Source organism: Oncorhynchus mykiss, chromosome 2 (assembly GCF_013265735.2).
Source record: "Oncorhynchus mykiss isolate Arlee chromosome 2, USDA_OmykA_1.1, whole genome shotgun sequence".
In the NCBI taxonomy this organism is placed as follows: domain Eukaryota; kingdom Metazoa; phylum Chordata; class Actinopteri; order Salmoniformes; family Salmonidae; genus Oncorhynchus; species Oncorhynchus mykiss.
Window position 1 is genome coordinate 87,166,431 of NC_048566.1, and position 27,876 is coordinate 87,194,306.

The 27,876-nt window shown below is 42.2% G+C and overlaps 1 protein-coding gene across 4 annotated transcripts in view; it reads right to left on the reverse strand.

Moving 5' to 3' along the window:
* Positions 1-3,679: 3,679 nt before the first annotated feature.
* mical2b (microtubule associated monooxygenase, calponin and LIM domain containing 2b) overlaps positions 3,680-27,876 on the reverse strand; it is an 89,494-nt gene continuing 65,297 nt past the window's right edge. For 3 of the 4 annotated variants that reach the window (XM_036958150.1, XM_021575471.2, XM_021575478.2), the window contains 10 exons: positions 27,740-27,810; positions 21,049-21,114; positions 17,038-17,144; positions 16,158-16,935; positions 15,871-15,941; positions 14,356-14,451; positions 13,122-13,218; positions 5,092-5,197; positions 4,926-4,999; positions 3,680-4,712 (listed from right to left, as the gene is read on the reverse strand). In XM_036958150.1, the coding sequence (XP_036814045.1) occupies positions 4,528-4,712; positions 4,926-4,999; positions 5,092-5,197; positions 13,122-13,218; positions 14,356-14,451; positions 15,871-15,941; positions 16,158-16,935; positions 17,038-17,144; positions 21,049-21,114; positions 27,740-27,810 (1,651 nt within the window). In that variant the 3' untranslated portion in view covers positions 3,680-4,527. The remainder of the gene's footprint in view (positions 4,713-4,925; positions 5,000-5,091; positions 5,198-13,121; positions 13,219-14,355; positions 14,452-15,870; positions 15,942-16,157; positions 16,936-17,037; positions 17,145-21,048; positions 21,115-27,739; positions 27,811-27,876) is intronic. The other variant, XM_036958151.1, reaches the window with a different exon arrangement.

Consider the following 27,876-nt stretch of genomic DNA (forward strand, 5'->3'; position numbering starts at 1 on the left):
TTGCTGAGTTTACTTACTACTATTGAGGTACTTTGCATGTTAGCTTACCCTTTCCCTAAACGTTTAACCTAACCTTAATTATTCCATGATATAATTTCTGATCAGTTTTTATGAGGCACTTTTGTTTGTTCCCCGCCATCTCTATTGAATGGTGTTGCTCTAGTTGCAGTAAAACCATGTGCGGTTATAATTTGCAAGACAGCACTGAATGTTGGCTTCAACTTGGTTCTCCATATAAAGTGTTCCATTACAAAAGGGAATCCAATTTTAACTTAACTTGGCAATGTCTGTATGAATCCTGTATAAGCTACTTGCTCAGCCCGCAAATTAAAGATAAAATCAACTGCTATCGCAATTATACACGCATCATTAACTTTTCTGCCAGATCTTGACCCCGGGCCAGTACATTTTTCCATTTGGGTCAGTAGCTTTCAGTTTGCACTGGCAAGTTTACCTAAATGTCAAGCCCCGCTGTGTGCGGAGCGCATAGGGCCTATATATGTAACACTTTGTGTAGCCATTAGCGATGCTAATGATAGCCTAACTGTTTTTTGGTAGATGGAAAGGCCATTAAAAGTTAACTACAAAGTAGCCTATCATGATTATTTGAACCAATCCTGTGGCCATTTGTTTTGAAATCTCCATCACAAGTGCGCTATACAAAATCCGCTGGCCAAACACAAAACTGGAGTAAATCAGTCCTTCTCCCAACTATGTGGTATCAAGCATCATATTTATTTTTTTATATTTTTTTGCAGAAAACATGACACTTTGAAATCTGCAATAAATACATTTTGCACTTTATTTTAATAGTATATTTTCTTTGCTGTTAGAGTAAATCTATCCAAATCAATGTAAGAACACAAGAGCATGCTAATGTAAAAGATGGCTAGTCATTATTATCCTGGTTCTGTACGGAATGCAGGCACATTATGGGACACAGGCCAGGTTATTATTAATAATAATACAAAAGAGGCCACAAGCCATCAAACAAAGCCAAGCTGCTTGAATTGTTGTGCCAGGAGTGGCATAAAGTCACCCAAAATCAAATGTGAAAGACTGGTGCCAAGACGCATGAAAGCTGTGATTGAAAAACAGGGTTATTCTACCAAAAATTTATTTCTGAACTCTTCTTAAGTTAAAACATTAGTATTGTGTTGTTTAAAAATGAATATGAACTTATTTTCTTTGCATCGAGGTCGAGGTCTGACAACACCGCATATTTTTTGTTATTTTGACCAGTTGTCATTCTCTGCAAATAAATGCTCTAAATGACAACATTTCTATTTGGAATCTGGGACAAATGTTGTCAGTAGTTTATAGAATAAAACAAATATGTTCATTTTACACAGACACATACCTTTAAACATTTTTGCAGTGGTCTCTTCATTTTTTCTAGAGCTGTATATACACTACCGGTCAAAAGTTTTAGAACACCTACTCATTCAAGGGTTTGTCTTTATTTGTACTATTTTCGCAATGTTGAATAATAGTGAAGACAAAACAAACAAACAAAACTATTAAATAACACATTTGGAATCAAGTAGCAACCCAAAAAATTGTTAAATCAAAATATATTTTATATTTTAGACTCTTCAAATAGCCACAATTTTCCTTGATGACAGTTTTGCACACTTTTTTGGCATTCTCTAAATCAGCTTCATGAGGGAGTCACCTGGAACGCCATCCCATCTGGCGTGCGCTTAGTGGGACTATAATTTGTTTTTCAACAGGACAATGACTCAACACACCTATAGGCTGTGTATGGGCTATTTTTTTAGAAGGAGAGTGATGGAGTGCTGCATCTGATGACCTGGCCTCCCCAATCCCCGACCTCTACCCAATTGAGATGATCCGCAGAGTGAAGGAAAAGCAGCCAACAAGTGCTCAGCATATGTGAGAACTCCTTCAAGACGGTTGGAAAAGCATTCCTCATGAAGCTGGTTAATTGAAATGCATTCCAGGTGACTCCCTCGTGAAGCTGGTTGATAGAATGCCAAGAGTGTGCAAAGCTGGCATCAAGGCAAAGGGTGGCTACTTTGAAGGTACTCAAATATAAAATACACTTTGATTTGTTAAAAAAAAAATGTTGGTTACTACATGATTCCATGTGTGTTATTTCATAGTTTTGATGTCTTCACTATTATTCTAGAATGTAGAAAGTAGTAAAAAATACATTAAAACCCTTGAGTAGGTGTGTCCAAATGTGTAGGTGTCCAAACTTTTGACTGGTACTGTATATAAAAAAATCATCAAAAAATCTAAAATCCAAATCATGTGCTGGTGCTACTAATGGAGAAAAACGTTGGTGGTGGAAAAACTTAAGTGTATTGCCCCAACCCAGCAAACTTTTGCCATGACATATCATACTATTTTGAGCATACCGGATTTACGTTTACTATGTTACATCTACCCCTAAATCCAAGTTGCAGCAGTAGTGTTCCCTACATGCCAATCGTAGCCTGCATCTATAGTAAACAATCATACTGTAGTAAGTACTCTAGTAACTCTACTAGGCACTGCACTGTATGCACCCCCAGGCTGCCCTGCTGGTCAAGGAAGTTTAAATAGAATACATTATTTGAGTGCAATGACTAGTTTTCAGACAGGCCTATGTATTATGTATGTAGCCTAGATATGCCTCGAGGCTCATCCATTCTGATATCTTCAATGAATGTGCTGCGGGGAAAGCATGCAGGCGATTTCGTTATGGCTTTACCAGTAATGAATTGACAGAATCAGACGGAGTAGACAATAGATTAGGGTGTGATTTCATTGCACAATGCATTTTCTGTAATAATTTGCGCCGCTCAGATTGAAAAATTGCTGTAGCTAGAGTTCAAATGGGCTACACTGTCGTTCCATAAAATACACGTTTTCTTCCTGTCCGTTTCTGTTGACACACAAGCTCGCAAGTTAAGTTTAGACATGTTTCTTTACAGTATTGTTTTGATCTGACCTTTACCTTCTTTTGCTTTCTTTCTTCTTACTAAAGTTCCTCCAAGTTTTCCAGGAACGAGTTATTTTTTTTCTGGAAGAGGGAGATTTCGGAGTCGTCGGCGAAGAAGCCATGATCAAATTTAGCCAAAACTCAAAGGTACAATCAAAATGTAAAGTTACGCGTTTAGTAGATCTCTGAATTACATTGATAAGTCACGTTCTGTTCGAAACAATGTTCATTATAACGGAAACGGAATTCCAAACATTCGTCCATCCCTCGAATCCTTTCCTTGTTCCCAGATGTAGTTCCCTCCCCTAACTTTGGCTCCGGAGTGGCGCAGCGGTCTAAGGCACTGCATCTCAGTGCTAGAGGCATCAACTACAGACACCCTGGTTCGAATCCAGGCTGTATCACAACCGGCCGTGATTGGGAGGCCCACATGGCGGCGCACAATTGGCCCAACGTCATCCGGGTTTGGCCGCTGTAGGCCATCATTGTAAATAAGAATTTGTTCTTTATGGACTTGCCTAGTTATATAAAAAATAATAAAACCTGAATAGTTTGAATAGTTGAATAACCTGAATAGTTTGTAGCACATAGTTGGCGCCTGCATGCATTGACAAACACTTTTTATGGTAGTATCACTATGGATAGACAGACTTTATTCTAATGCCACCATAAACTATGGTCCTCTCAATATTATGTCATATCCATAAATCATGACCAAATACACTTCAATTCTCTATTAATTATATTTTATTTCATCAAATTTTTACAGAATAAAAATAAACAGCAACAGATCAGTCTGTCAGTTTAGGATTTAATAACTCAATTTATTGTGCTATGGAGACACCCCTAAACTCATATCAAACTAAATCAATTGAACCAACAAAGTTGGGCAAGGAGGACTCAAAAAAGTGAATAAAATCCTGTTGGTTGTGGTCAGTACTGAGTACTAGGATAGACAACATGCAGGAATAATAGTCAAAAGTCCCGTGGAAAATGATAAACATGGACAACCATGACCACTGACACAGTCTCAACTTGGTGTATTAGTGGATTAAGTTCCTTGGTATAGTGCAGATTAAGTTATACAACATACAGTAGTTTTTCCAGTGCTTCTCAACACAACAGCACAACACATGAACAGTAGAGACCTACAATAGAGACCTACACATACAAAATACATTTTGCTTTGAGAGCGAAAACATACTTGATAGGATGAATCTTTGGGTTTCTGTAGTGTTTCTAAGTGCTTTCCAGTGCAACTGACAAATTCAAAAAAACTAAATCATATTTCATTTATTCCATTCATACGACAGAATATGAGGTGTTCTTGGTTAGGCATACAGTAATCTCAGAAGGCTGCCAAGAGAGACTAGGCATACAGACACTGGATGTACAACCCTCAGGTCTATAAGAGACGTGATCCTCAAGTAGGAATTGACAAGTAAAACCTATATACATATTCAAAAGGTCAACATGCCGACTGAGGCCAAATCCGGTAGTGTAGTCACTTGTCGCCTCTACCCATAGAGCTGCATGGTACTGTTATCATTTTCCCTGCCCCAGAGGGATGCAACTCCTCAGGTCCAATGGAACTGGTAGCCCCTAGACAGCACCAGGCTCTCCAGGTCTCTGTCCTCAGCCCTCTCCTGCAGCCGCTGCTCCTCCAGCAGGCTGACCAGAGTGTCTCTCCTCTCCACCACCTTCATGATCTCGGTCAGCATCTGCTGCTCCTCCGCCAGCTCACTGGAGCTCTTCCTGGAGTCTGCAAAGGGCCATTGGAAAGGAGAGAATGTAAAATGGTAGAGGAGGAGAAGGAGGGGTGGAGACAGACAGATGGACAAAGTAGGACATGGTCATTTAGAAAACATTCTCAACAAGTTCCACAGATAAAGGACAAGTTCCAAAGATAATGGGCCGCGAATGTATTATAACTGGACCGCAAACGCATACTACAATTACAGTGTGTGACCCGTACCGTCTACTGACATCCTGCGTCGTAGATCTATCTGTAGTTGACTCTGTCTGTCCTCCAGCTCGAGTTCCTGAGCACTAATAGACAAAACAACCAATTTCAAACACACTTCACTCCATAAGATGGTCTGTGTCTGAGAATGCAGTGTGCCTCATCTTTTCCTACTTACAATATGACTAGCTCTTCCTCATAGCGTGCCAGTTTGTTCTTCTCCAGGACCAGCTTGAACCACATTTGGAGGAGCTCGTGCTCATCAGAGAGACCATCACCTTTGTCTGATAGAGGGAGAGAGCAAGGTCAGAATCAGCTACCCCAGATAATATAGAAGTTTGATCATCCCGTTTCTTCATTCCTCATTACGTCCAAGGTCGACTAATAAGCTCCCTGTCACAGGGTTATTCAGTAGATCTGGAATGACAACAGTTTCACTTGTCTCCAGGGGTGTTTTGACTGTACTATGTGGGAGGTATTTGAGGACAGTAGCTCTGATCTTGATGAACTCACAGATGTTATTTCAAACTATGTGGAGTAAGTTGTGCCTACTAAAACCTGTCAAATATTCTCTATCAATAAGCCTTGGGTATCAAAAAATCTAAAATCACTACTTTATTAGGAAGGTACTTTATGCTGAGGGTGATAGACAGGCTTTAAGAGATGTACAACGTGAGATCAAAAGACAGATACTGGTGGACAAGGAGGCATACAAGCAAAGAGTGGAGAGGACCCTCTCCTCGGGTAACTAAAGGGTGGCCTGGCAAGGGATTAAATCCATGGCTAGTGCCCCCCATATACAGTGGGGAGAACAAGTATTTGATACACTGCCGATTTTGCAGATTTTCCTACTTACAAAGCATGTAGAGGTCTGTAATTTTTTATCATAGGTACACTTCAACTGTGAGAGACGGAATCTAAAACAAAACCCAGAAAATCACATTGTATGATTTTAAGTAATTAATTTGCATTTTATTGCATGACATAAGTATTTGATCACCTACCAACCAGAGATGAATTCCGGCTACTTATGTCATGCAATAAAATCCAAATTAATTACTTAAAATCATACAATGTGATTTTCTGGATTTTTGTTTTAGATTCCGTCTCTCACAGTTGAAGTGTACCTATGATACAAAATTACAGACCTCTACATGCTTTGTAAGTAGGAAAACTTGCAAAATCAGCAGTGTATCAAATACTTGTTCTCCCCACTGTAGGTAGAGGAAAAACCAGTGCTGACCTTGGGAGACATGAGGGCCAGAACATGAGAAGAAAACATTCCGTTCATTAGCCAAGATTTGAATCAGACAATTTTGTGTCGGAGGTAAAACAAATGCAAGCATCATTACAAATGTCTGAGAGGGTTGTTGCTAAACATGCTGATGTAGTGAAGTTGTTCGGGGGATGTAATGTACACAAAAGCCCAGACAAGTGGACGTGTTAAAGCACTGTGCTGAACAACTGGCTGGTGTTTATAGACATTTTCCAGTCCTCACTCGACCAGCAACAAGTGCCAGTATTGTGGAAAAACTCAATAATTACACCCATTCCTAAAGCATCTATTCCCTCTGTGCTGAATGACTACCACCCTGTCTCCTTGACATCCTTACTAATAAAATGCTTTGAGAAAATTGTGAAAAGTCATGTTCTCAGTGCCACCCAGAAGCTCCTCACCCATTGCAGTTTGCCTATCAGCCCAGCAGAGGAGTTGATTCTGCCATTCTTACTCTCCTCAACACGGTCTATAGACATCTAGAGGGTGCCAAATCCCATGTCAGGGTTTTGTTTGTTGACTTTTCTTCTGCCTTCAACACAATCCAGCCTTACATTCTTGCAGACTCATTCGGGACTTCTCCTTAGATGGGGAACTGGTCTTGTGGTTGTTGGACTTCGTGAGCCAGAGGTCACAGCGGGTCAAAGTAGGTCCCCACGTGTCAAACATGCGCACCACCAACACAGGCTCTCCTCAGGGATGTGTTTTGTCCCCACTCCTGTACATCTTGTACACTAATAGTTGTACTAGTTCCCATCCTGACAGACACCTCGGTAAGTTTGCTGATGACACTGCCTTGATCAGCCTGTTGCATGATGACGAGGAACACCATGGCCTGGTCCTAAATGACTTTGAAGAGTGGTGTGACAAATCACACTTGGTCCTCAATACCAACAAAATCAAAGAGATGTGCATAGACTTCAGAAAGAGTACAACACCTACCTCTGCAACATCAGAGGTCAGAACACAGAGATTGTAAAGGAATACAAATAGCTGAGTGTCCTCTTGGACAATAAGCTTCAATGGAGTAAACGTACAGACCTGATCTACAAAAAGAGTCAACAGACAGTACTTTCTCAAAAAGCTGGGATCTTTTAATGTAGACTGTACTATACTTATTCTGTTTTACAAATCTTTCATTGAGAGTATTTTAACTTTTTGTATTGTTTGTTGGTTTGGCAATGCCACTGTCAACCAGAGAAATATGCTGAGAAGGATTATCACCACAGCAAGCAAGGTACTTGGAGTCAAACAGACAGGCCTGGATGAGATCTTTAAGGCCATCCGCAAGGCTCACAAAATAATTTTAGACCCAAGCCACCCCCTGTCCCCGGACTTCGAACTACTCCCCTCTGGGCGCAGGTATAGGGCACCCATCGGCAGGAAAAAGAGAATTAGACAATAATTTGTGCCAGGTGTGATATCCCTCCTAAATAGCTCGGGCTAATGTTCCTATCGACCCAGTAAGGCCAGCAGGCTAGTCTCTTTTTAGTTCTATGTTAACTGTTATGAAAGTTGTATTGTCAATTTGTTTTGTATTGTATTTAAACGCCAATTTAAATGTGTACATGACACTACAACAAAATTTCCCCATGGGGACAATAAAGTCAGTAAAGTAAAAGTAGATGGCCATAGTAATGGTCCTGTAACCCCTGGCCTGTTGAAACAGTCTCCAACAGACAGTGGGGAGAACAAGTATTTGATACACTGACAATTTTGCAGGTTTTCCTACTTACAAAGCATGTCGAGGTCTGCCATTTAAAAAAAAATCATAGGTACACTTCAACTGTGAGAGACTGAATCTAAAACAAAAATCCAGAAAATCACATTGTATGATTTTTAAGTAATTAATTAGCATTTTATTGCATGACATAAGTATTTGATCACCTACCAACCAGTAAGAATTTCAGCTCTCACAGACCTGTTAGTTTTTCTTTAAGAAGCCCTCCTGTTCTCCACTCATTACCTGTATTAACTGCACCGGTTTGAACTTGTTACCTGTATAAAAGACACCTGTCCACACACTCAATCAAACAGACTCCAGCCTCTCCACAATGGCCAAGATCAGAGAGCTGTGTAAGGACATCAGGGATAAAATTAGGCAAGCAGACAATAGGCAAGCAGCTTCGTGAGAAGGCAACAACTGTTTGCTCAATTATTAGAAAATGGAAGAAGTTCAAGATGACGGTCAATCACTCTCGGTCTGGGGCTCCATGCAAGATCTCACCTCGTGGGGCATCAATGATCATGAGGAAGGTGAGGGATCATCCCAGAACTACATGGCAGGACCTGGTCAATGACCTGAAGAGAGCTGGGATCACAGTCTCAAAGAAAACCATTAGTAACACACTACACCATCATGGATTAAAATCCTGCAGCGCACGCAAGGTCCCCCTGCTCAAGCCAGCGCATGTCCAGGCCCGTCTGAAGTTTGCCAATGGCCATCTGGATGATCCAGAGGAGGAATGGGAGAAGGTCATGTGGTCTGATGAGACAAAAATAGAGCTTTTTGGTCTAAACGCCACTCTCTGTGTTTGGAGGAAGAAGAAGGATGAGTACAACCCCAAGAACACCATCCCAACCATGAAGCATGGAGGTGGAAACATCATTCTTTGGGGATGCTTTTCTGCAAAAGGGACAGGACGACTGCACCGAGGGGAGGATGGATGGGGCCATGTATCGCGAGATTTTGGCCAACAACCTCGTGTCTGGGTCTTCCATGACAGTGTAACCTGTGGACAACAGGCTAAATTATTTTTTTTTTACATATACTAACACTGAGCATTACACTGACTACAGCTACATTATATGAAACAGACCCATTCGTAGAGTGTGTTTGATTGAAAGACAGCTCCTAATGCTTCTGATTCGTTGCTATATCTAAGCTTGATGCCCTCAATCTCACTCAAATTATTAATGAACCTACCAAGTACAACCCCAAATCTGTAAACACAGGCACCCTGATAGATATCATCCTGACAAACCTGCCCTCTAAATACACCTCTGCTGTCTTCAATCGGGATCTCAGCGATCACTGCCTCATCGCCTGCGTCCGTATTGGGTCTGCGGTCAAACGACCATCCCTCATCACTGTAAAACACCCCCTAAAACACTTCACGCCTTTCTAATCGACCTGGCCCGGGTATCCTGGAAGGATATTGACCTTATTCCATCAGTAGAGGATGCCTGGTAATTCATTAAAAGTGCTTTCCTCACCATCTTAAATAAGCATGCCCCATTCAAAACATTTTGAACCAGGAACAGATAAGTTCTGGGGCACTGTAAAGTTCATGGAGAATAAGAGCACCTCCTCCCAGCTACCCACTGCACTGAGGCTAGGAAACACTGTCACCACCGATAAATCAACGATAATTTAGAATTTTAATAAGCATTTTTCTACGGCTGGCCATGCTTTCCACCTGGCTACCCCTACACCAGTCAACAGCCCTGCACACCCCACAGCAACTTGCCCAAACCTCCCCCATTTCTCCTTCACCCAAATCCAGATAGCTGATGATCTGAAAGAGCTGCAAAATCTGGACCCCTACTAATCAGTTGGGCAAGACAATCTGGACCCTCTCTTTCTAAAATTATCCGCTGCAATTGTTGCAACCCCTATTACTAGCTGTGGTCATCCCCCTCTTTAAAAGGGGCGAGACACTCTAGACCCAAACTGTTACAGACCTATATCCATCCTGCCCTGCTTTCTAAAGTCTTTGAAAGCCAAGTTAACAAACAGATCACCAACCATTTCGAATCGCACCGTACCTTCTCCACTATGCAATCTGGTTTCAGAGCTGGTCATGCACCACAGCCACGCTCAAGGTCCTAAACGATATCATAACCGCCATCAATAAAATACAATACTGTGCAGCCGTATTCATCAACCAAGGCGTTCGACTCTGTAAATCACCGCATTCTTATCGGCAGACTCAACAGCCTTGGTTTCTCAAATGACTGCCTCGCCTGGTTCACCAACTTCTTCTCAGACAGAGTTCAGTGGGTTAAATCGGAGGGCCTGTTGTCCAAACCTCTGGCAGCCTCTATGGGGGTGCCACAGGGTTCAATTCTCGGGCCGACTCTTCTCTGTATACATCAATGATGTCGCTCTTGCTGCTGGTGATTTTCTGATCCACCTCTACACAGATGACCATTCTGTATACTTCTGGCCCTTCTTTGGACACTGTGTTAACTAACCTCCAGACGATCTTCAATGCCATACAACTCTCCTTCCGTGGCCACCAACTGCTCTTAAATGCAAGCAAAACTAAATGTATGCTCTTTAACCGATCGCTGCCCGCACCTGCCTGCCTGTTCAGCATCACTACTCTGGATGGTTCGGACTTAGAATATGTGGACAATTACAAATACCTTGGTGTCTGCTTAGACTGTACACTCCCCCTCTCAGACTCACATGAAGCATCTCCAATCCAAAATTAAATCTAGAATCAGCTTCCTATTTCGCAACAAAGCATCCTTCACTCATGCTACCAAACATACCCTCGTAAAACTATCCTACCGGTTCTTGACTTCGGCGATGTCATTTATAAAATAGCCTCCAACACTCTACTCAGCAAATTGGATGCAGTCTATCACAGTGCCATCCGTTTTGTCACCAAAGCCCCATATACTACCCACCACTGCGACCTGTATGCTCTCGATGGCTGGCCTTCGCTCCATATTCGTCGCCAAACCCACTGGCTCCAAGTCATCTATAAGTCTTTGCTAGGTAAAGCCCCGCCTGATCTCAGCTCACTGGTCACCATAGCAACACCCACCCATAGCACACGCTCCAGCATGTATATTTCACTGGTCATCCCCAAATCCAACACTTCCTTTGGACGCCTTTCCTTCCAGTTTTCTGCTGCCAATGACTGGAACGAACTGCAAATCACTGAAGCTAGAGACTCATATCTCCCTCACTAACTTTAAGCATCAGCTGTCAGAGCGGCTCACCTATCACTGCACCTGTACATAGCCCATCTCTAAATTACCCATCCAACTACCTCATCCCCATATTGTTATTTATTTATTTGCTCCGTTGCACCCCAGTATCTCTAATTTCACATCATCATCTGCACATCTATCACTCCAGTGTTTAATTGCTCAATTGTAATTACTTCGCCACTACGGCCTATTTATTGCCTTACCTCCCTAATCTTACCTCATTTGCACAAGCTGTATATAGTTTTTTTCCTATTGTGTTATTGACTGTACATTTGTTTATTCCATGTGTAACTCTGTTGTTTGTGTCGCACTGCTTTGCTTTATCTTGGCCAGGTCGCAGTTGTAAATGAGAACTTGTCCTCCACTGGCCTACCTGGTTAAATAAAGTATTTATTAATTATTTTTTTTATTTTTAAAATGAACCATTATGCTCGGTCTTCTTTGTCAGACTGTTTTCTCTCAACTGTGTAGGAAACCTTTTCTCTCCCATTGCCATATACTGTACAGCACTGTGACCCTGGCCTTCAAATACCCCTGCAAACATCCATCAATTGAATAAAGACAAATAAAGGAAGACTGACATAAAAAAATCCTAAACTTTTTCATACTTAGAATCTTGCCAATCATATACACTCAGGTCATTGTCTGACACCTACTCCTACCCTCTTGCAATCCAGTCGGAGTCTGAATAATATCAATGAACAAAGAGCCTATTGAGCCATGAGACCTTCGGCCTCTGCCTTAATTCAATTATCCAAACAAAGCCATGTAAACAGGCACAATGGTTGCCACTGCTGCCGCTGCCCTTCAGGCCCGCATCACAAGAGACACTCTCCCTGTAGTTTTTGAATCAGAATTTGCAAGGCCATTCACTGTACTCAATGGTACTTAGACCACAGACACTCAGTCTCTGAGGAGGCTTTTAACATTGAGCCTGACTATAGAACAAAACATGAGATCAAAAAGGTCTTTACACAGGAGATGTGCTTTCCATTTAACAATAGAAGGACACAAACTTGGATGAAACAACTGCATTACTCAGGGCTACGTTTGTGTGCTTTTTATGCACTGTAATTTAATTTAATGAAATTATAATAAAAGGAACAGCTAATTATGGTTAAACTCTCAATCATTCTTTATCTGGAGAGTGCAGAAGCAACAAACACATTTCTAATTTACAATTCTGGCAAAACACAATTTACCTTTGAGGAATATGATTACCAGTATGAAAAGATGACTTTTGAAAAGACTAGCAGGAATAACCATTTTTCATTATAAAGTAGCTGTCTTTAATGACTAACTTGTATATCACCATGTGCAAGGCTAATGAAACATGGGAAAGCTTTCCCCCGTCCTTCCTCTCTTCACAAGGCCAATTGCCACCGCAGTGATTTCTAAACAATTTCAACTTAAAATTGTTATTGTGGTTGAATGCAAATGACTATAATTTGGTAGTTTTTATTATGCATTTTCCTAGCAAAGGCATCAGTGCAGTTCTGACTCTAGACTTGGCCTACTCTAGATAAGGAAATTGAAATAATTATTAGAAAAGCATTGCCACTTGCAAACCTCACAGAAACAGGAAAACTATTCCTGAGCATAGGTCATTCTGAATCCAGTGTTTTCATGTCTCAACTATATGTTCTTGGCTGACGTCAAACTAAGACAGTTCCATTACAAACAGTGCCTTTCTCCACTCTCTGTGCATAGCTCAGTCTTCATGTGCCATGTCTTTGTGTGTTACCTTCAGAGATAAGGCCACTCTGATTCAAGGACATAACACTCACTTACTGAACATTCTGATTTTAACCCCTCCATTCCTTTGTCATAATTTCATAAAATGCTCTGGCCCCGAGTCATAGAGCTACGTCAACCGAATGGATACACTTGTGTATTTACATCACTCATACGCGGTGCAGCTGTTGGAATCAATCCACACAGCATGAGATGACAAACGTGCATTCTGTTGGGACAGTGTAGCTCACCTGGGGTTTCACCTCGAAGGACCTTCTCAATGGTCACCCCTCTCTCCTCCAGGTCTCTCTGCTTCTCCCCCACTTCCTCCAGCTGCCTCTGGATGATCTTCACACAATAAACACCAGGTCAGATTCAACCAAGGCAGCCTCACAATGGCTCAACACACAATATTTATATCCCATTCATCACCCAACAAATCAAATACATTTGTGGAAGAGATCATTAGTGAGTCAAATGTTTGAGAGAATCCTTATAAACTGGGTGGTTTGAGCCCTGAATTCTGATTAGCTTACAGCTGTGGGGCGCTGTAAACCACGGGTATGACAACATGTATTTTTACTGCTCTAATTCAAATCAAAACTGTGTCACATGTGCCGAATACAACAAGTGTAGACCTTACCGTGAAATGCTTACCTACAAGCCCTTAACCTGTTGAGTGTAGGGGGCAGTATTTTGATGTTTGGATGAAAAACGTACCCAAATGAAACTGCCTATTTCTCAGGCCCAGAAACTAGAATATACATATAATTGTCAGATTAGGATAGAAAACACTAAAGTTTCCAAAACTGTCAAACATTGTCTGTGAGTATAACAGAACTGATATTGCAGGCGAAAACCTGAGGTATATCCAACCCGGAGGTGCTGTTTTTCCTGAAAGCTCTCTGTTCCATTTCCTGCCTTCCCTCCATTTAAAGGGATATCAACCAGATTCCTTTCGCTATGGCTTCCACATGGTGTGAACAGTCTTTAGACATAGTTTCAGCCTTTTATTCTGAAAAATGAGCAAGAACGATCACATCGCGTCATTGGATGGCTGGGTGCCAGCAGAGTTTTGCATGCACCAACAGCTTGGAGCAGACATTTTCTCTCTCTCTCCTATTGAAAATGCTACGGTATCAATTATTTATTGTAAAAACAAACTGAGGATTGATTATAAATTGATTGATTGTAAAAACGTTTGACATGATTCTACGAACTTTACGGATACTATTTGGAATTTGTGTCTGACCCGTCGTGACCGCTCGAGCCTCTGGATTACTGAACATAATGGCTAAGAGCTGTATCTAGACATTCCGCGTTGCGTCGTGCATAAGAACAGCCCTTAGCCGTGGTATATTGGCCATATACCACACCCCCTCGGGCCTTATTGCTTAAATATAAAAAATGTAAATGAATGGCGAATGAAAACGGAAGGCCTCTGGTGTGGTAGTGCTGTTTTGTTGTCTATGTGCTCTACAGTACCTGGGCTCTGTGGAGCCTCTTCAGCTGCTCTCGCTTGGCCTGTTGAATCACAGTCTTCTCCCGTCTCCTCCTCTGTCTCTCCGAGCTCCCATGGAACTAAACATAGACCGACAAGACAGTGTCACACAACAGTTACCTCCCACCAGAGTTAAACCCCTCGGATCGTAGTCCCAACTATTAGGGGTCTGGGCATATCAATCTGACACAGTATCTTATCAGTCATGCGATTGACCTGCACTTGATCCTGGCGGAAGTAGCAGAGATGGTTTGAAAGTGGCAGTGGTAGTAATTCTGTTAAGTAAACAAGGCAGTTCCTAACAGAGAGCTGCAAAATGGTGCTCAAAAAAAGAGGGTGGTATGTGTGTGGTGTGCTGTGAAGCCATGGCCAAGACCTATTACAACACCAGATTGGGATTTCCTCCCCGTATGTAAGGTGATATGAGCAGGTCATGATGTGCTTCTTCAGCCTTCCCAGTAAAGCCTCTCTAATGGAGTATGGATTATCTGTTCTCGGGTCCTGACCCGTCTCTTCATGTCTCTTCTGTATCCTCCGCCTTGAGGAGAGCTGCTTTTAAATCACTGATCTGACTTGACATGGATTGGTGTAAGTAAGCTTTCACCTGTCATTTATTTTTATTTATTATGTTTAGTTCGTTCTATCGGTTCTGTTGCTAGAGATGAGACCCTGTCCCCTGTCGTTCAGTCTTTTTTTTTCTGTGTCTATTGACACAACCCAATGGTTCGTCCTAAATGTTCCATTGCCAAACTGTCTGGCAAAATTCTTATCCCTTGCTTGCTAGCCAGCCAACTACGGCTAACTTAGCCACATCAAAGAATGCAGCCATAATAACAGCAAAGTAGCCACATTTGCATAAGGTGTTTTCTAGAGACATTTATTTGGATACATCCATAACAATGAAGTAATGAGGCTCGATTTCGCCTTGCATAGAAAATGTGCTGTTTCGTCAGTACATTGTTGTTCAGAGGAACTAGCGAACAACACAGCTAACACAATCACTTCAAACTGAAACTAGACTGCAAATTAGCTGCACTTTGTTACGTTTGACCTTTTTTCAATTAATATTTCTTTGTATATATATATATCCCTAAAAATGATGCCAGCTGATTTATGATTTCGACTGGCTGAGAAACGCTGTTGCAAATATCGGAGACAGACGGCAAGGTTTATACAAATCTCTGCTGTTGAAAACTAAATGTTCATGTTAACGAAATGTAAGATAATGTCTAAATGCTTTTAATAGTGGAGATCAAGTTAATAAATTGCATGGCTGGGCTGATGCGACAGTGGATTCCATCTGAATACGCAACAGAGTACTGTAAATAGGCATTTTAACGTCACAAATTTAGCCAGTGGTAACTTGTGGAATAGACACAGGCTGGAATGCGGTTTTAACCAATAAGCATTCAGGATTAGACCCATACATTGTCAGTGATTATTTCAGAGGAAGGTAGGAAGGATTGATGCATGTAAGAGTTTTGGAACAGGGCCCTTACCTTCTGTTTGGCTGGGACCTGCTCATCGTCACTTGAGGAGTCGGACTCATCTTTCTGCTGTTTGCTGGAGGCTGTGTATAGAAAGTAGTTGTACACGCACTTCAACTATGTTATTTACATTAAAACACTAAGCATAGGCTACTATAGTAATCTTCTCATTTATAGCATGTACTGTATTAATAGCATTGTTGTATTTATTAGCTCCATGTGAAATTCAACGGTGACAAGGGAGTAGAAGCATATAACATAACTCTCATCACATCCTCGCTTGAGTCCTGACCCCTGACCTTGGTTCCTGATGTTGGACAGGATGGTCCTGATGTCCTTCTCCTGACCCCCCACTCCCACGCTCTCCGGTCCCCCCCTCTTCTTCAGCCTCAGGGAGGAGAAAAAGTTGAGCTTCCTGGGCGGCAGTGAAGCCATGTCGTCTGTGGTGAAGGATCCTACAGACTTGTTGCTGCCTAGGGAGACCTGTTCCAGTAGCGTGGGCAGGTCTGTGGGTCTGTCACCCATGGAGGCCTTGAGTGGATGTGGGGACGGCTGGCTCTTCGGCCCCACTTCCACTGGTTGGGCCTCCTGGCTTTGGGCGGTATCCCCAAACAGGGAGCTAAAGCTGAAGGCTCCATCAGACAGAGGCCTACGCTTGGTGGGACTGTTGTTTTTCCTCCTGGTGACAACCGTGTTGGAGTCTGTTGTTGTCCTTGATACTCCAAAAGACCTCCTGAAAGCATTGGCCCACACCTGGAATGCGGACGGAACTGGCTGGGGCTGAGCTGGGACTGGTTCTGCCTCTACCCGAGGCAATAGGTCTTTCGGGGGGATCTGGTCCCCAGGTTTGGGATGTGTCGAAGGATCTCCTCCTCCAGGGCCTTGGGCCTCCTCTCGAGTAGCCAGGTTCCAGTCCAGGAGTTTCTCTCTCTCAGACAGGGACAGTGTCAGCCTTTTCTTACGGCTGACTGCTTCCTCCAGCTGGGGCACTTTTGTGACCTGGCACTCTTCTTTACCCATCGATGAACTCTGATTCTGAGAATCTGCAGGTGGTTTAGGACCAACATGGGAGACCTGCTGAACAAAGACAAAGTCCTGTTTTATTGCTCAGTTGCAATATGTGAAATGTTTATATATCACAGGAAATGGTTAAGTATCTGTTTGAATATTGTGCTTTACCGGTGGTTCAATCTCCTCAAAATCAGAGTTGGCCTCTTCAATGTTGGGCTCTTCTTTTTCTGCAGCTTTTTCACGTGAGAAGTGCCTCACCAGGATGAGAGGGAGAGCTGAAGGAGTAGAGTATAACAGACAACATGCTTGATCAGAGCTCATGCAGCTACTGTAGGTCAGACTTTAATATTGCAGACAGATTGTGGCTTCCATCAATGTAAATGTCTGCGTCATTGCCCAATTCACCAGATTGTGTGTGTGTGTTTTAAATATATATACATACACACCTTTTTTATTTGTATATATATTTTCCTTTATTAGTTTCCCCTAATTGGAGTAAACTAATGAACAACATTTAGGCTTCAACTTCCAGCTTAAACATACTTTATAAATACAGACACAGTATATCTTACAATGGTTATCTTTTGTTTGTTTTTAGTCCCATCCTTCAGCTACCCTCAACCCCTCCCATCTACTTCTGAAGACCATCCCATTTGCCATATATTTTTAACTGTACTGTTTCACAAAAGTTCTGAACCTATTTACATTTTACATTGGTTACTTTGTCCAACCCGTCAGGTCCACTCAACTCCTCCCATCCATCTTTGAACCACATCCAGTTTTGGTGTTTGACATATATTTTTAACTGTGCTGTTATGTTTCACAAAAGTTCTGAACCTTGCTATTCTCATAGTTTCTAAAGATTGTACATTTAATTATTTTTTTTAAAGAGTATTATATTATTGAGCAATTGACTATGATTTTTCAAATCACCCGGCAGTGCTATTTGCAGTTAGCTCCAGGTAAATGTTGCAATTCTTCAGCCATTCCTGAACCTGTGACCAAAAACAAGCTATGTATGGACAGTACCAAAACAAATTATCTAATGATTCTGTCTCTTCATAGCAAAATCTGCAGAGCTGGGATGTGTGTGTGCGTGTATGTATGTATGTATGCATGCAAGCAAGCATGTATGTGCGCACACGAAATTCTATTGGTTGCAAGAATTTTGTTAAATAATTTCAAATAGAAAAAAAGTTTGGAATCAGATGTTTTGGGAATCAGTTCATAAACCATGTGGCATGGAATTGGTACATCGAAAAATTTATCCCAACTATTTTGCAATCTATATGACATAGCGGTCAATTTTTTTGGTCCTGAAATGAAACTGGTATATTTTTTCATTTATCACAATTTTCCTTAACCAATTTTGGTCTTTAATGCAGGGCAGCCAGACAAGTTCCTTCTCCCCCTTCCCTCTTCCATTTTTTGCGGTAATGATGCATTTAGTTGGTTGTAATTTTGGGTAGAGCAGACTTTTCCATGTATTTTGTTAGCTGCATGTGTGAGATACAGTGCACTCGGAAAAGTATTCCAGATCCTTTCACTTTTTACATATTTGTTACGTTACAGCCTTACTCTGAAATAGATTAAATTGTTGTTTCTTTATCAATCTACACACAATACCCCATAATGACAAAGCAAAAACAGGTTTAGACATTTTAGCACATTTATAAAAATTAACATAAGTATTCAGATACTTATGATATTTGAAATTGAGATCAGGTGCATCCTATTTCCATTGATCATCCTTGAGATGTTTCTACCTGTGGTAAATTCAATTGATTGGACATGATTTGGAAAGGCACATACCTGTCTATATAAGGTCCCACAGTTGACAGAGCATGTAAGAGCAAAAACCAAGCCATGAGGTTGAAGGAATTGTCCGTAGAGCTCAGAGACAGGATTGTGTCGAGGCACAGATCTGGGGAAGGCTACCAAAACATTTCTGCATCATTGAAGGTCCCCAAGAACACAGGGGCCTCCACCATTCTAACATTGAAGTTTGGAACCACCAAGACTCTTCCTAGAACTGGCCGCCTGGTCAGGGAGGTGAATAAGAACCCGATGGTCACTGTGACAGAGCTTCAGAGTTTCTCTGTGGAGATGGGAGAACCTTCCAGAAGGACAACCATCTTTGCAGCACTCCATCAAATCAGGCCTTTATGGTAGAGAGGCCAGATGGAAGCCACTCCTCAGTAAGAAGCATGAAAGCCCACTTAGAGTTTGCCAAAAAGCACCTAAACAAGATGATCTGGTCTGATGAAACCAAGACTGAACTCTTTGACCTGAATACCTAGTGTCACGTCTGGAGGAAACCTGGCACCATCCCTACGGTGAAGCACAGTGGTGGCAGCATCATGCGGTGGGGATGTTTTTCAGCAGCAGCGACTGGGAGACTAGTCAGGATTGAAGGAAAGATTAACAGAGAAATGCTTGATGAAAACCTGCTGCAGAGGGCTCAGGACCTCTGACTGGACCTCTGATTTTATTTCACCTTTATTTAACCAGGTAGGCCAGTTGAGAACAAGTTCTCATTTACAACTGTGACCTGTTCTAGATGAAGCAAAGCAGTGCGACAAAAACAACAGAGTTACAAACAAACGAATGTACAGTCAATAACACAATAGAAAAATCTATATACAGTGTGTGCAAATGAAGAGTTGGGAGGTAAGGTAATAAATAGGCCATAGCGGCGAGATAATTACAATTTAGCAATTAACACTGGAATTATAGATGTGCAGATGATGATGTGCAAGTAGAGATACTGGGGTGCAAAAGAACAAGAGGATAAATAATATGGGGATGAGGTAGTTGGGTGTGCTATTTACAGATTGTACCTGTACTCAGCCAATGATCGATAAGCTGCTCTGACAGCTGATGCTTAAAGTTAGAGAGGGAGATAAGTCTCCAGCTTCAGTGATTTTTGCAATTCGTTCCAGTCATTGGCAGCATAGAACTGGAAGGAAAGGCGGCCAAAGGAAATGTTTGCTTTGGGGATGACCAGTGAAATATACCTGCCGGAGCGCGTGCTATGGGTGGGTGTTGCTATGGTGACCAGTGAGCTGAGATCAGGCGGAGCTTTACCTAGCAAAGACTTATAGATGACCTGGAGCCAGTGGGTTTGGCGACAAATATGTAGTGAGGGCATACAGTTGAGAGGATCTGCAGAGAATGGGAGAACCTCCGAAAACAGGTGTTCCAAGTTTGTGGCGTCATACCCAAGAAGACTCAAGGCTGTAATCGCTGCCAAAGGTGCTTCAACAAAGTACAGAGTAAAGGGTCTGAATACTTATTCTAAAAACGTGTTTTTGCTTTGTCATTATGGGCTAGTGTATGTAGAACGATGAGGGTGGGGGAAACGATTGAATCAATTTTAGAATAAGGCTGTAACGTAACAAAATATGAAAAAAGTCAAGGGGTCTGACTGAATGCACTAACTCCACCAGTCCTATTTACAAAGATTATACAGTTAAAAAAAATCTTCCTAAAATGATCTTTAAAAAAAATAATTGAATTAGTATATTTGAGTTTAACCATAATATGTTTTAATATTTGTTATTTATTTTCTGGTGGATTAAACTGAAATTGGTAGATCAGACTTAACACGCTCCTCAGATACATGCTAATTAACACACAAACAACCTGTGTTGTCATTGTGTATAATAAGGGTCTTTACAGTTCGATAGAGTTGAAGTAACCAGAATCATGTTTTATCAGCAAGAGAGCAGTTATAATGCAGTCTATCCCAAAAAGTAACCTTGTCCAAACACGAATCTAATTCAATTGTAGACAACTCTAGACCAAAACAAAAATGAAAAATATTATTCCCAGAGAACACCAGCTCCCTCTAGTGTGTGTGAGATCTCACTTCAGCTTTTAAATCTTTCATTTAACTCAGATTCACACGCAAGACTTCAACACCATCAGTCAGTGTACTGTCATTTTTTCTCATTGGGATTATTAATGAAGTACATTACCAGAGCACCATAGGCAACAGCTCTCTATGCATTGCAGTGAAAATTCTAACACTTTTACAAAACACAAATATCAGAGCTAGTAACACCACAGCAGGGAATAAGAAGGGGTGAAATGCCTGTAGGAGAATAAGGAGGTGATATAGATAGGACGGATATAAGTATCATGTCAGATAATCAACAGCAGAGGTGGTCTACTCACTAGCACGTATCTTCCTCTTCCATCTGCTGTTCCCAGATGGGAGGGATGACTTGGTACTGGAATGTTCTGCAGGGAGAGTGGGCATAACCCGTATCACAACACATACAGTATTGATCTGCGTCAACACTACTGTGGCAACACATTTGAACTGGATATCTGTCAAACAATGATAAACTATAGTTCTACATTTACAAGTTATGTAAGAGAATGAGTGGTCTCTATACAGTTTTAGGGTGCTAGGCAACTACCATTCAGCCATGGGGTGGCGTCGCACACCTTTCAACTGAGCCCAGCAAATGAGGCGTGGAGAACAGAACAGCTGTGGCCTATTGACAGCCAGTAGACAGCCCTATCTGTGCAGTCGGACAGAATGTTCAGGCCAGTCCCAGTGCTCAGCGCTTCCCATGCCAAGACAAATAATCACTTAATGTGGGAGAATGGCTTTGTCTACCCCGCCCAGATTTCAGAGCCTTAACTGGAGGAGTGGGATCTCACACAGGGGGAAACAGAGGACGGCAGGCTGCTCCTAAACCACTCACTCCCTCAGACCCTAATAAACTGAGTCTACATAGCTATATGGATGGAATCATATCCTACACGCTCTAGACATCCAGACGGACGCCTGTATTGATGCTGGGAGAGAAGTTAGGCTGCTACAAAGCCAATGCTGTTGGCGGCGAGAACAGGGAAATAGCTACAGTTGAAGTCAGAAGTTTACATACACCTTAGCTAAATACATTTAAACTCAGTTTTTCACAATTCCTGACATTTAATCCTAGTAACAATTCCCTGTCTTGGGTCAGTTAGGATCACCACTATTTAAAACATTTGAAATGTCAGAATAATAGTAGAGCGAATTATTTATTTCAGCTTTAATTTTTTTCATCACATTCCCAGTGGATCAGAAGTTAACATACACTCAATTAGTATTTGGTAGCATTGCCTTTAAATTGTTGACCTTGGGTCAAACATTTCAGGTAGCCTTCCACAAGCTTCCCACAATAAGTTGGGTGAATTTTGGCCAATTCCTCCTGACAGAGCTGGTGTAACTGAGTCAGGTTTGTAGGCCTCCTTGCTCGCACACGCTTTTTCAGTTCCGCCCACAAATTTTCTATAGGATTGAGGTCAGGGGTTTGTGATGGCCACTCCAATACCTTGACTTTGTTGTCCTTAAGCCATTTTGCCACAACTTTGGAAGTATGTTTGGGGTCATTGTCCATTTGGAAGACCCATTTGCGACCAAGCTTTAAATTCCTGACTGATGTCTTGAGATGTTGCTTCAATATCCACATTTTAAAAAAATACATTATTTCACCTTTATTTAACCAGTTAGGCAAGTTGAGAACAAGTTCTCATTTACAATTGCAACCTGGCCAAGATAAAGCAAAGCAGTTCGACACATACAACAGAGTTACACATGGACTAAAACAAACATACAGTCAATAATACAGTAGAAAATAAGTCTATATACAATGTGAGCAAATGAGGTGAGACAAGGGAGGTAAAGGCAAAAAAAGGCAGTGATGGCAAAGTAAATACAATATAGCAAGTAAAACACTGGAATGGTAGATTTGCAGTGGAAGAAAGTGCAAAGTAGAGATATAAATCATGGGGTGCAAAGGAGAATAAATAAATACAGAAGGGGGAGAGGTAGTTGTTTGGGCTAAATTATAGATGGGCTATGTACAGGTGCAGTAATCTGTGAGCTGCCCTGACAGCTGGTGCTTAAAGTTAGTGAGGGAGATAAGTGTTTCCAGTTTCAGAGATTTTTGTAGTTCGTTCCAGTCATTGGCAGCAGAGAACTGGAAGGAGAGGCGGCCAAAGGAAGAATTGGTTTTGGGGGTGACCAGAGAGATATACCTGCTGGAGCGTGTGCTACAGGTGAGTGCTGCTATGGTGACCAGCGAGCTGAGATAAGGGGGGACTTTACCTAGCAGGGTCTTGTAGATGACCTGGATTTGGCCAGTGGGTTTGGCGACGAGTGTGAAGCGAGGGCCAGCAAACGAGAGCGTACAGGTCGCAGTGATGGGAAGTATATGGGGCTTTGGTGACAAAACGGATGGCACTGTGATAGACTGCATCCAATTGATTGAGAAGGGTATTGGAGGCTATTTTGCAAATGACATCGCCGAAGTCGAGGATCAGTAGGATGGTCAGTTTTACAAGGATATGTTTGGCAGCATGAGTGAAGGATGCTTTGTTGCGAAATAGGAAGCCAATTATAGATTTAACTTTGGATTGGAGATGTTTGATATGAGTCTGGAAGGAGAGTTTACAGTATAACAAGACACCTAGGTATTTGTAGTTGTCCACATATAAGTCAGAACCGTCCAGAGTAGTGATGTTGGACGGGCGGGCAGGTGCAGGCAGCGATCGGTTGAAGAGCATGCATTTAGTTTTACTTGTATTTAAGAGCAATTGGAGGCCACGGAAGGAGAGTTGTATGGCATTGAAGCTTGCCTGGAGGGTTGATATCACAGTGTCCAAAGAAGGGCCAGAAGTATACAGAATGGTGTCGTCTGCGTAGAGGTGGATCAGAGAATCACCATCAGCAAGAGCGACATCATTGAAGTACACAGAGAAAAGAGTCAGCCCAAGAATTGAACCCTGTGGCACCCCCATAGATACTGCCAGAGGCCTGGACAACAGGCCCTCAGATTTGACACACTGAACTCTATCAGAGAAGTAGTTGGTGAACCAGGCGAGGCAATCATTTGAGAAACCAAGGCTATCGAGTCTGCCAATAAGAATGTGGTGATTGACAGAGTCGAAAGCCTTGGCCAGGTCAATGAATACGGCTGCACAGTATTGTTTCTTATCGATGGCGGTTAAGATGTTGTTTAGGACCTTGAGCATGGCTGAGGTGCACCTATGACCAGCTCTGATTGCATAGCGGAGAAGGTATGGTGGGATTCAAATGGTCGGTAATCTGTTTGTTCAAAGACCTTAGAAAGGCAGGGTAGGACAGATATAGGTCTGTAGCAGTTTGGGTCAAGAGTGTCCCCCCCTTTGAAGAGGGGGATGACCGCAGCTGCTTTCCAATCTTTGGGAATCTCAGACGATACGAAAGAGAGGTTGAACAGGCTACTAATAGGGGTTGCAACAATTTCGGCTGATAATTTTAGAAAGAAAGGGTCCATATGGTCTAGTCCGGCTGATTTGTAGGGGTCCAGATTTTGCAGCTCTTTCAGAACATCAACTGACTGGATTTGGGAGAAGGAGAAATGGGGAAGGCATGGGCGAGTTGCTGTGGGGGGTGCAGTGCTATTGACCGGGGTAGGGGTAGCCAGGTGGAAAGCATGGCCAGCCGTAGAAAAATGCATATTGAAATTCTCAATTATAGTGGATTTATCGGTGGTGACAGTGTTTCCTATCCTCAGTGCAGTGAGCAGCTGGGAGGAGGTGTTCTTATTCTCCATGGACTTTACAGTGTCCCAGAACGTTTTTGAGTTTGTGTTGCAGGAAGCAAATTTTCAAGAAATTGCATTTCTAACTGCCTGTGTATATTGGTTTCTAGCTTCCCTGAAAAGTTGCACATCACCGGGGCTGTTCGATGCTAATGCAGAATGCCATATGATGTTTTTGTGTTGGTTATGGACAGTCAGGTCTGGAGAGAACCAAGGGCTGTATCTGTTCCTGGTTCTAAATTTCTTGAATGGGGCATGCTTATTTAAGATGGTGAGGAAGGCATTTAAAAAAAATAACCAGGCATCCTCTACTGTTAGAATGAGGTCAATATCCTTCCAGGATACCCCAACCAGGTGGATTAGAAAGGCCTGCTTGCTGAAGTGTTTTAGGGAGCGTTTGACAGTGATGAGGGGTGATCGTTTGACCGCAGACCCATTACTGATGCAGGCATTGAGGCAGTGATCGCTGAGATCTTGGTTGAAAACAGCAGAGGTGTGTTTTGAGGGCAAGTTGGTTAGGATGATATCTATGAGGGTGTCCGTGTTTACGGCTTTGGGGTGGTACCTGGTAGTTTCATTGATAATTTATGTAAGATTGAGGGCATCAAGCTTAGATTGTAGAATGGCTGGGGTGTTAAGCATGTTCCAGTTTAGGTTGCCTAGCAGCACGAGATCTGAAGATAGATGGGGGGAAATCAGTTCACAAATGGTGTCCAGAGCACAGCTGGGGGCAGAGGGTGGTCTATAGCAGGCGACAATGGTGAGAGACTTGTTTTTAGAGAGATGGATTTTTAAAAGTAGAAGTTCAAATTGTTTGTGTACAGACCTGGATAGTAGGAAAGAACTCTGCAGGCTATCTTTGCAGTAGATTGCAACACCGCCCCCCTATCTTGTCTGAAAATGTTGTAGTTTGGGATGGAGATTTCAGAATTTGATGGTCTTCCTAAGCCAGGATTCAGACCCGGCTAGAACATCCGGGTTGGCAGAGTGTGCTAAAGCAGTGAATAAAACAAACTTAGGGAGGAGTCTTCTAATGTTAACATGCATGAAACCAAGGCTATTACGGTTACAGAAGTCATCAAAAGAGAGCGCCTGGGGAATAGGAGTGGAGCCAGGCACTGCAGGGCCTGGATTCACCTCTACATTACCAGAGGAACAGAGGAGGAGTACGATAAGGGTACGTATAATGAGCAGGGCTAGAGGCTCTACAGTGAAATAAGCCAATAAACACTCACCAGAACAGCAATGGACAAGGCATATCGACATTAAGGAGAGGCATGCTTAGTTGAGTGATCATAAGGGTCCAGTGAGTAGTGAGGTTGGTTGGGTTAACGGCGATTCAGACAGCTAGCCGGGCCATCGGTAGCAAGCTAGCATAGGATGGAGGTCTGTTTTTAGCCACCTCGTGCGTTTCCGTCGGTAGATTAGTGGGGTTCCGTGTGGTAGAGGGGATCAATCCAAATGGCAAAATAGATATAGTTATAGTGACCCAAGAAAAATTGTCCAACAGACCTATTCAGATAGCTGTCTAATCGGCTGCTAACGATTAGCGGACCGCAGATGGGCGTTCAGGTAACGCCGCGACGGAGGAGCCGGTTGGATAACTCCCTCGGGCAGATAACGTTGGTAGTCCAGTTGTGAAGGTCCGGATAGGTGATTGTATCCCAGGAGTGGCTGATGGAACTCTTCAGCTGGCTAGCTCCGGAATAATTCATATTTGCTCCGGAATCGACGTAAGCCAATAGTCACACAGATAGCAGCTAGCTAGCCGCGAGATCCAGGTATAAATGTCCAGAGTTTTCGGTTGAAATCCGGGGATATGGAGAGAAAAATAGGTCCGGTATGATCTGGTCTGAGTCGCGTTGTACAAAACTGGTGATAGCTTTTCGAGCTAAAGGATAGCTGATGACCACCAACCGTGGTTAGCCGAATACTAACGTTAGCCAGTAAAACTGACTAGCATCTATTGTAGATTTCAGATTTGAGGTAAATACTATTTTTTTCATATATAAATTGGTGAGGCGGGTTGCAGGAGAGTGTTTTGAAGTTGATTTTTTGGAAAATAAAATATAAAAGATATGCGAAGAAAAATGTAAAAAAAAAAATATATATATATATATATATATATATATATACACACATACACACGGGACACGACAAAACGAGGACAAAGTACGGCTGACTGCTATGCCATCTTGGATTATATCAACATAATTTTCTTTCCTCGTGATGCCATCCATTTTGTGAAGTACACCAGTCCCTGCTGCAGCAAAGCACCCGCACAACATGATGCTTGCCACCCCCGTGCTTCACGGTTGGGATGGTGTTCTTCGGCTTGCAAGCCTCCCCCTTTTCCTCCAAACATAACAATGGTCATTATGGCCAAACATTTCTATTTTTGTTTCATCAGACCAGAGGACATTTCTCCAAAAAGTACAATCTTGGTCCCCATGTGCAATTGCAAACCATAGTCTGGCTTTTTTATGCCAGTTTTGGAGCAGTGGCTTCTTCCTTGCTGAGTTGCCTTTCAGGTTATGTCGATATAGGACTAGTTTTACTGTGGATATAAATACTTTTGTACCGGTTCCTCCAGCATCTTCTCAAGGTCCTTTGCTGTTGTTCTGGGATTGATTTGCACTTTTTGCACCAAAGTACATTAATCTCTAGGAGACAGAACGAGTCTCCTTCCTGAGCGGTATGGCGGCTGCGTGGTCCCATGATGTTTATACTTGTGTACTATTGTTTGTACAGATGAACGTGGTACCTTCAGGTGTTTGGAAATTGTTCCCAAGGATGAACCAGTCTTGGCTGATTTATTTTGATTTTCCAATGATGTCAAGCAAAGAGGCACTGAGTTTGAAGGTAGGTCTTGAAATATATCCACAGGTACACCTCCAATTGACTGAAATTATGTCAATTTGGCTTTAGAAGCTTCTGATAGGCATGACATAATTTTCTGGAATTTTCCAAGCTGTTTAAAGGCACAGTCAACCTAGTGTATGTAAACTTCTGACCCATTGGGATTGTGATACAGTGAATTATAAGTTAAATAATCTCGAAACAATTGTAGGAAAAATGACTTGTGTCATGCACACAGTAGATGTCCTAACCGACTTGCCAAAACTATAGTTTGTTAACAAGAAATGTGTGGAGTGGATGAAAAACAAGTTAATGACTCCAACCTAAGTGTATGTAAACTTCCATCTTCAACTGTATGGCTGAAGCTAGGGGGAAATCAGAGTAATGTGTTTCTCATGTGGGTGAATGTCAGGGAGACTTCACACCTTTCTTCTCCTGTGCAGAATCTTGTGGTTTGAGAGATGTATCGGAGTTGGCCCGTTTCTTTGAGTCAGCACTGTAAAAAGACATGGACAACACACAAAAACAATGAGCAACGGCAAAGGACACATTGAGGGTAGTG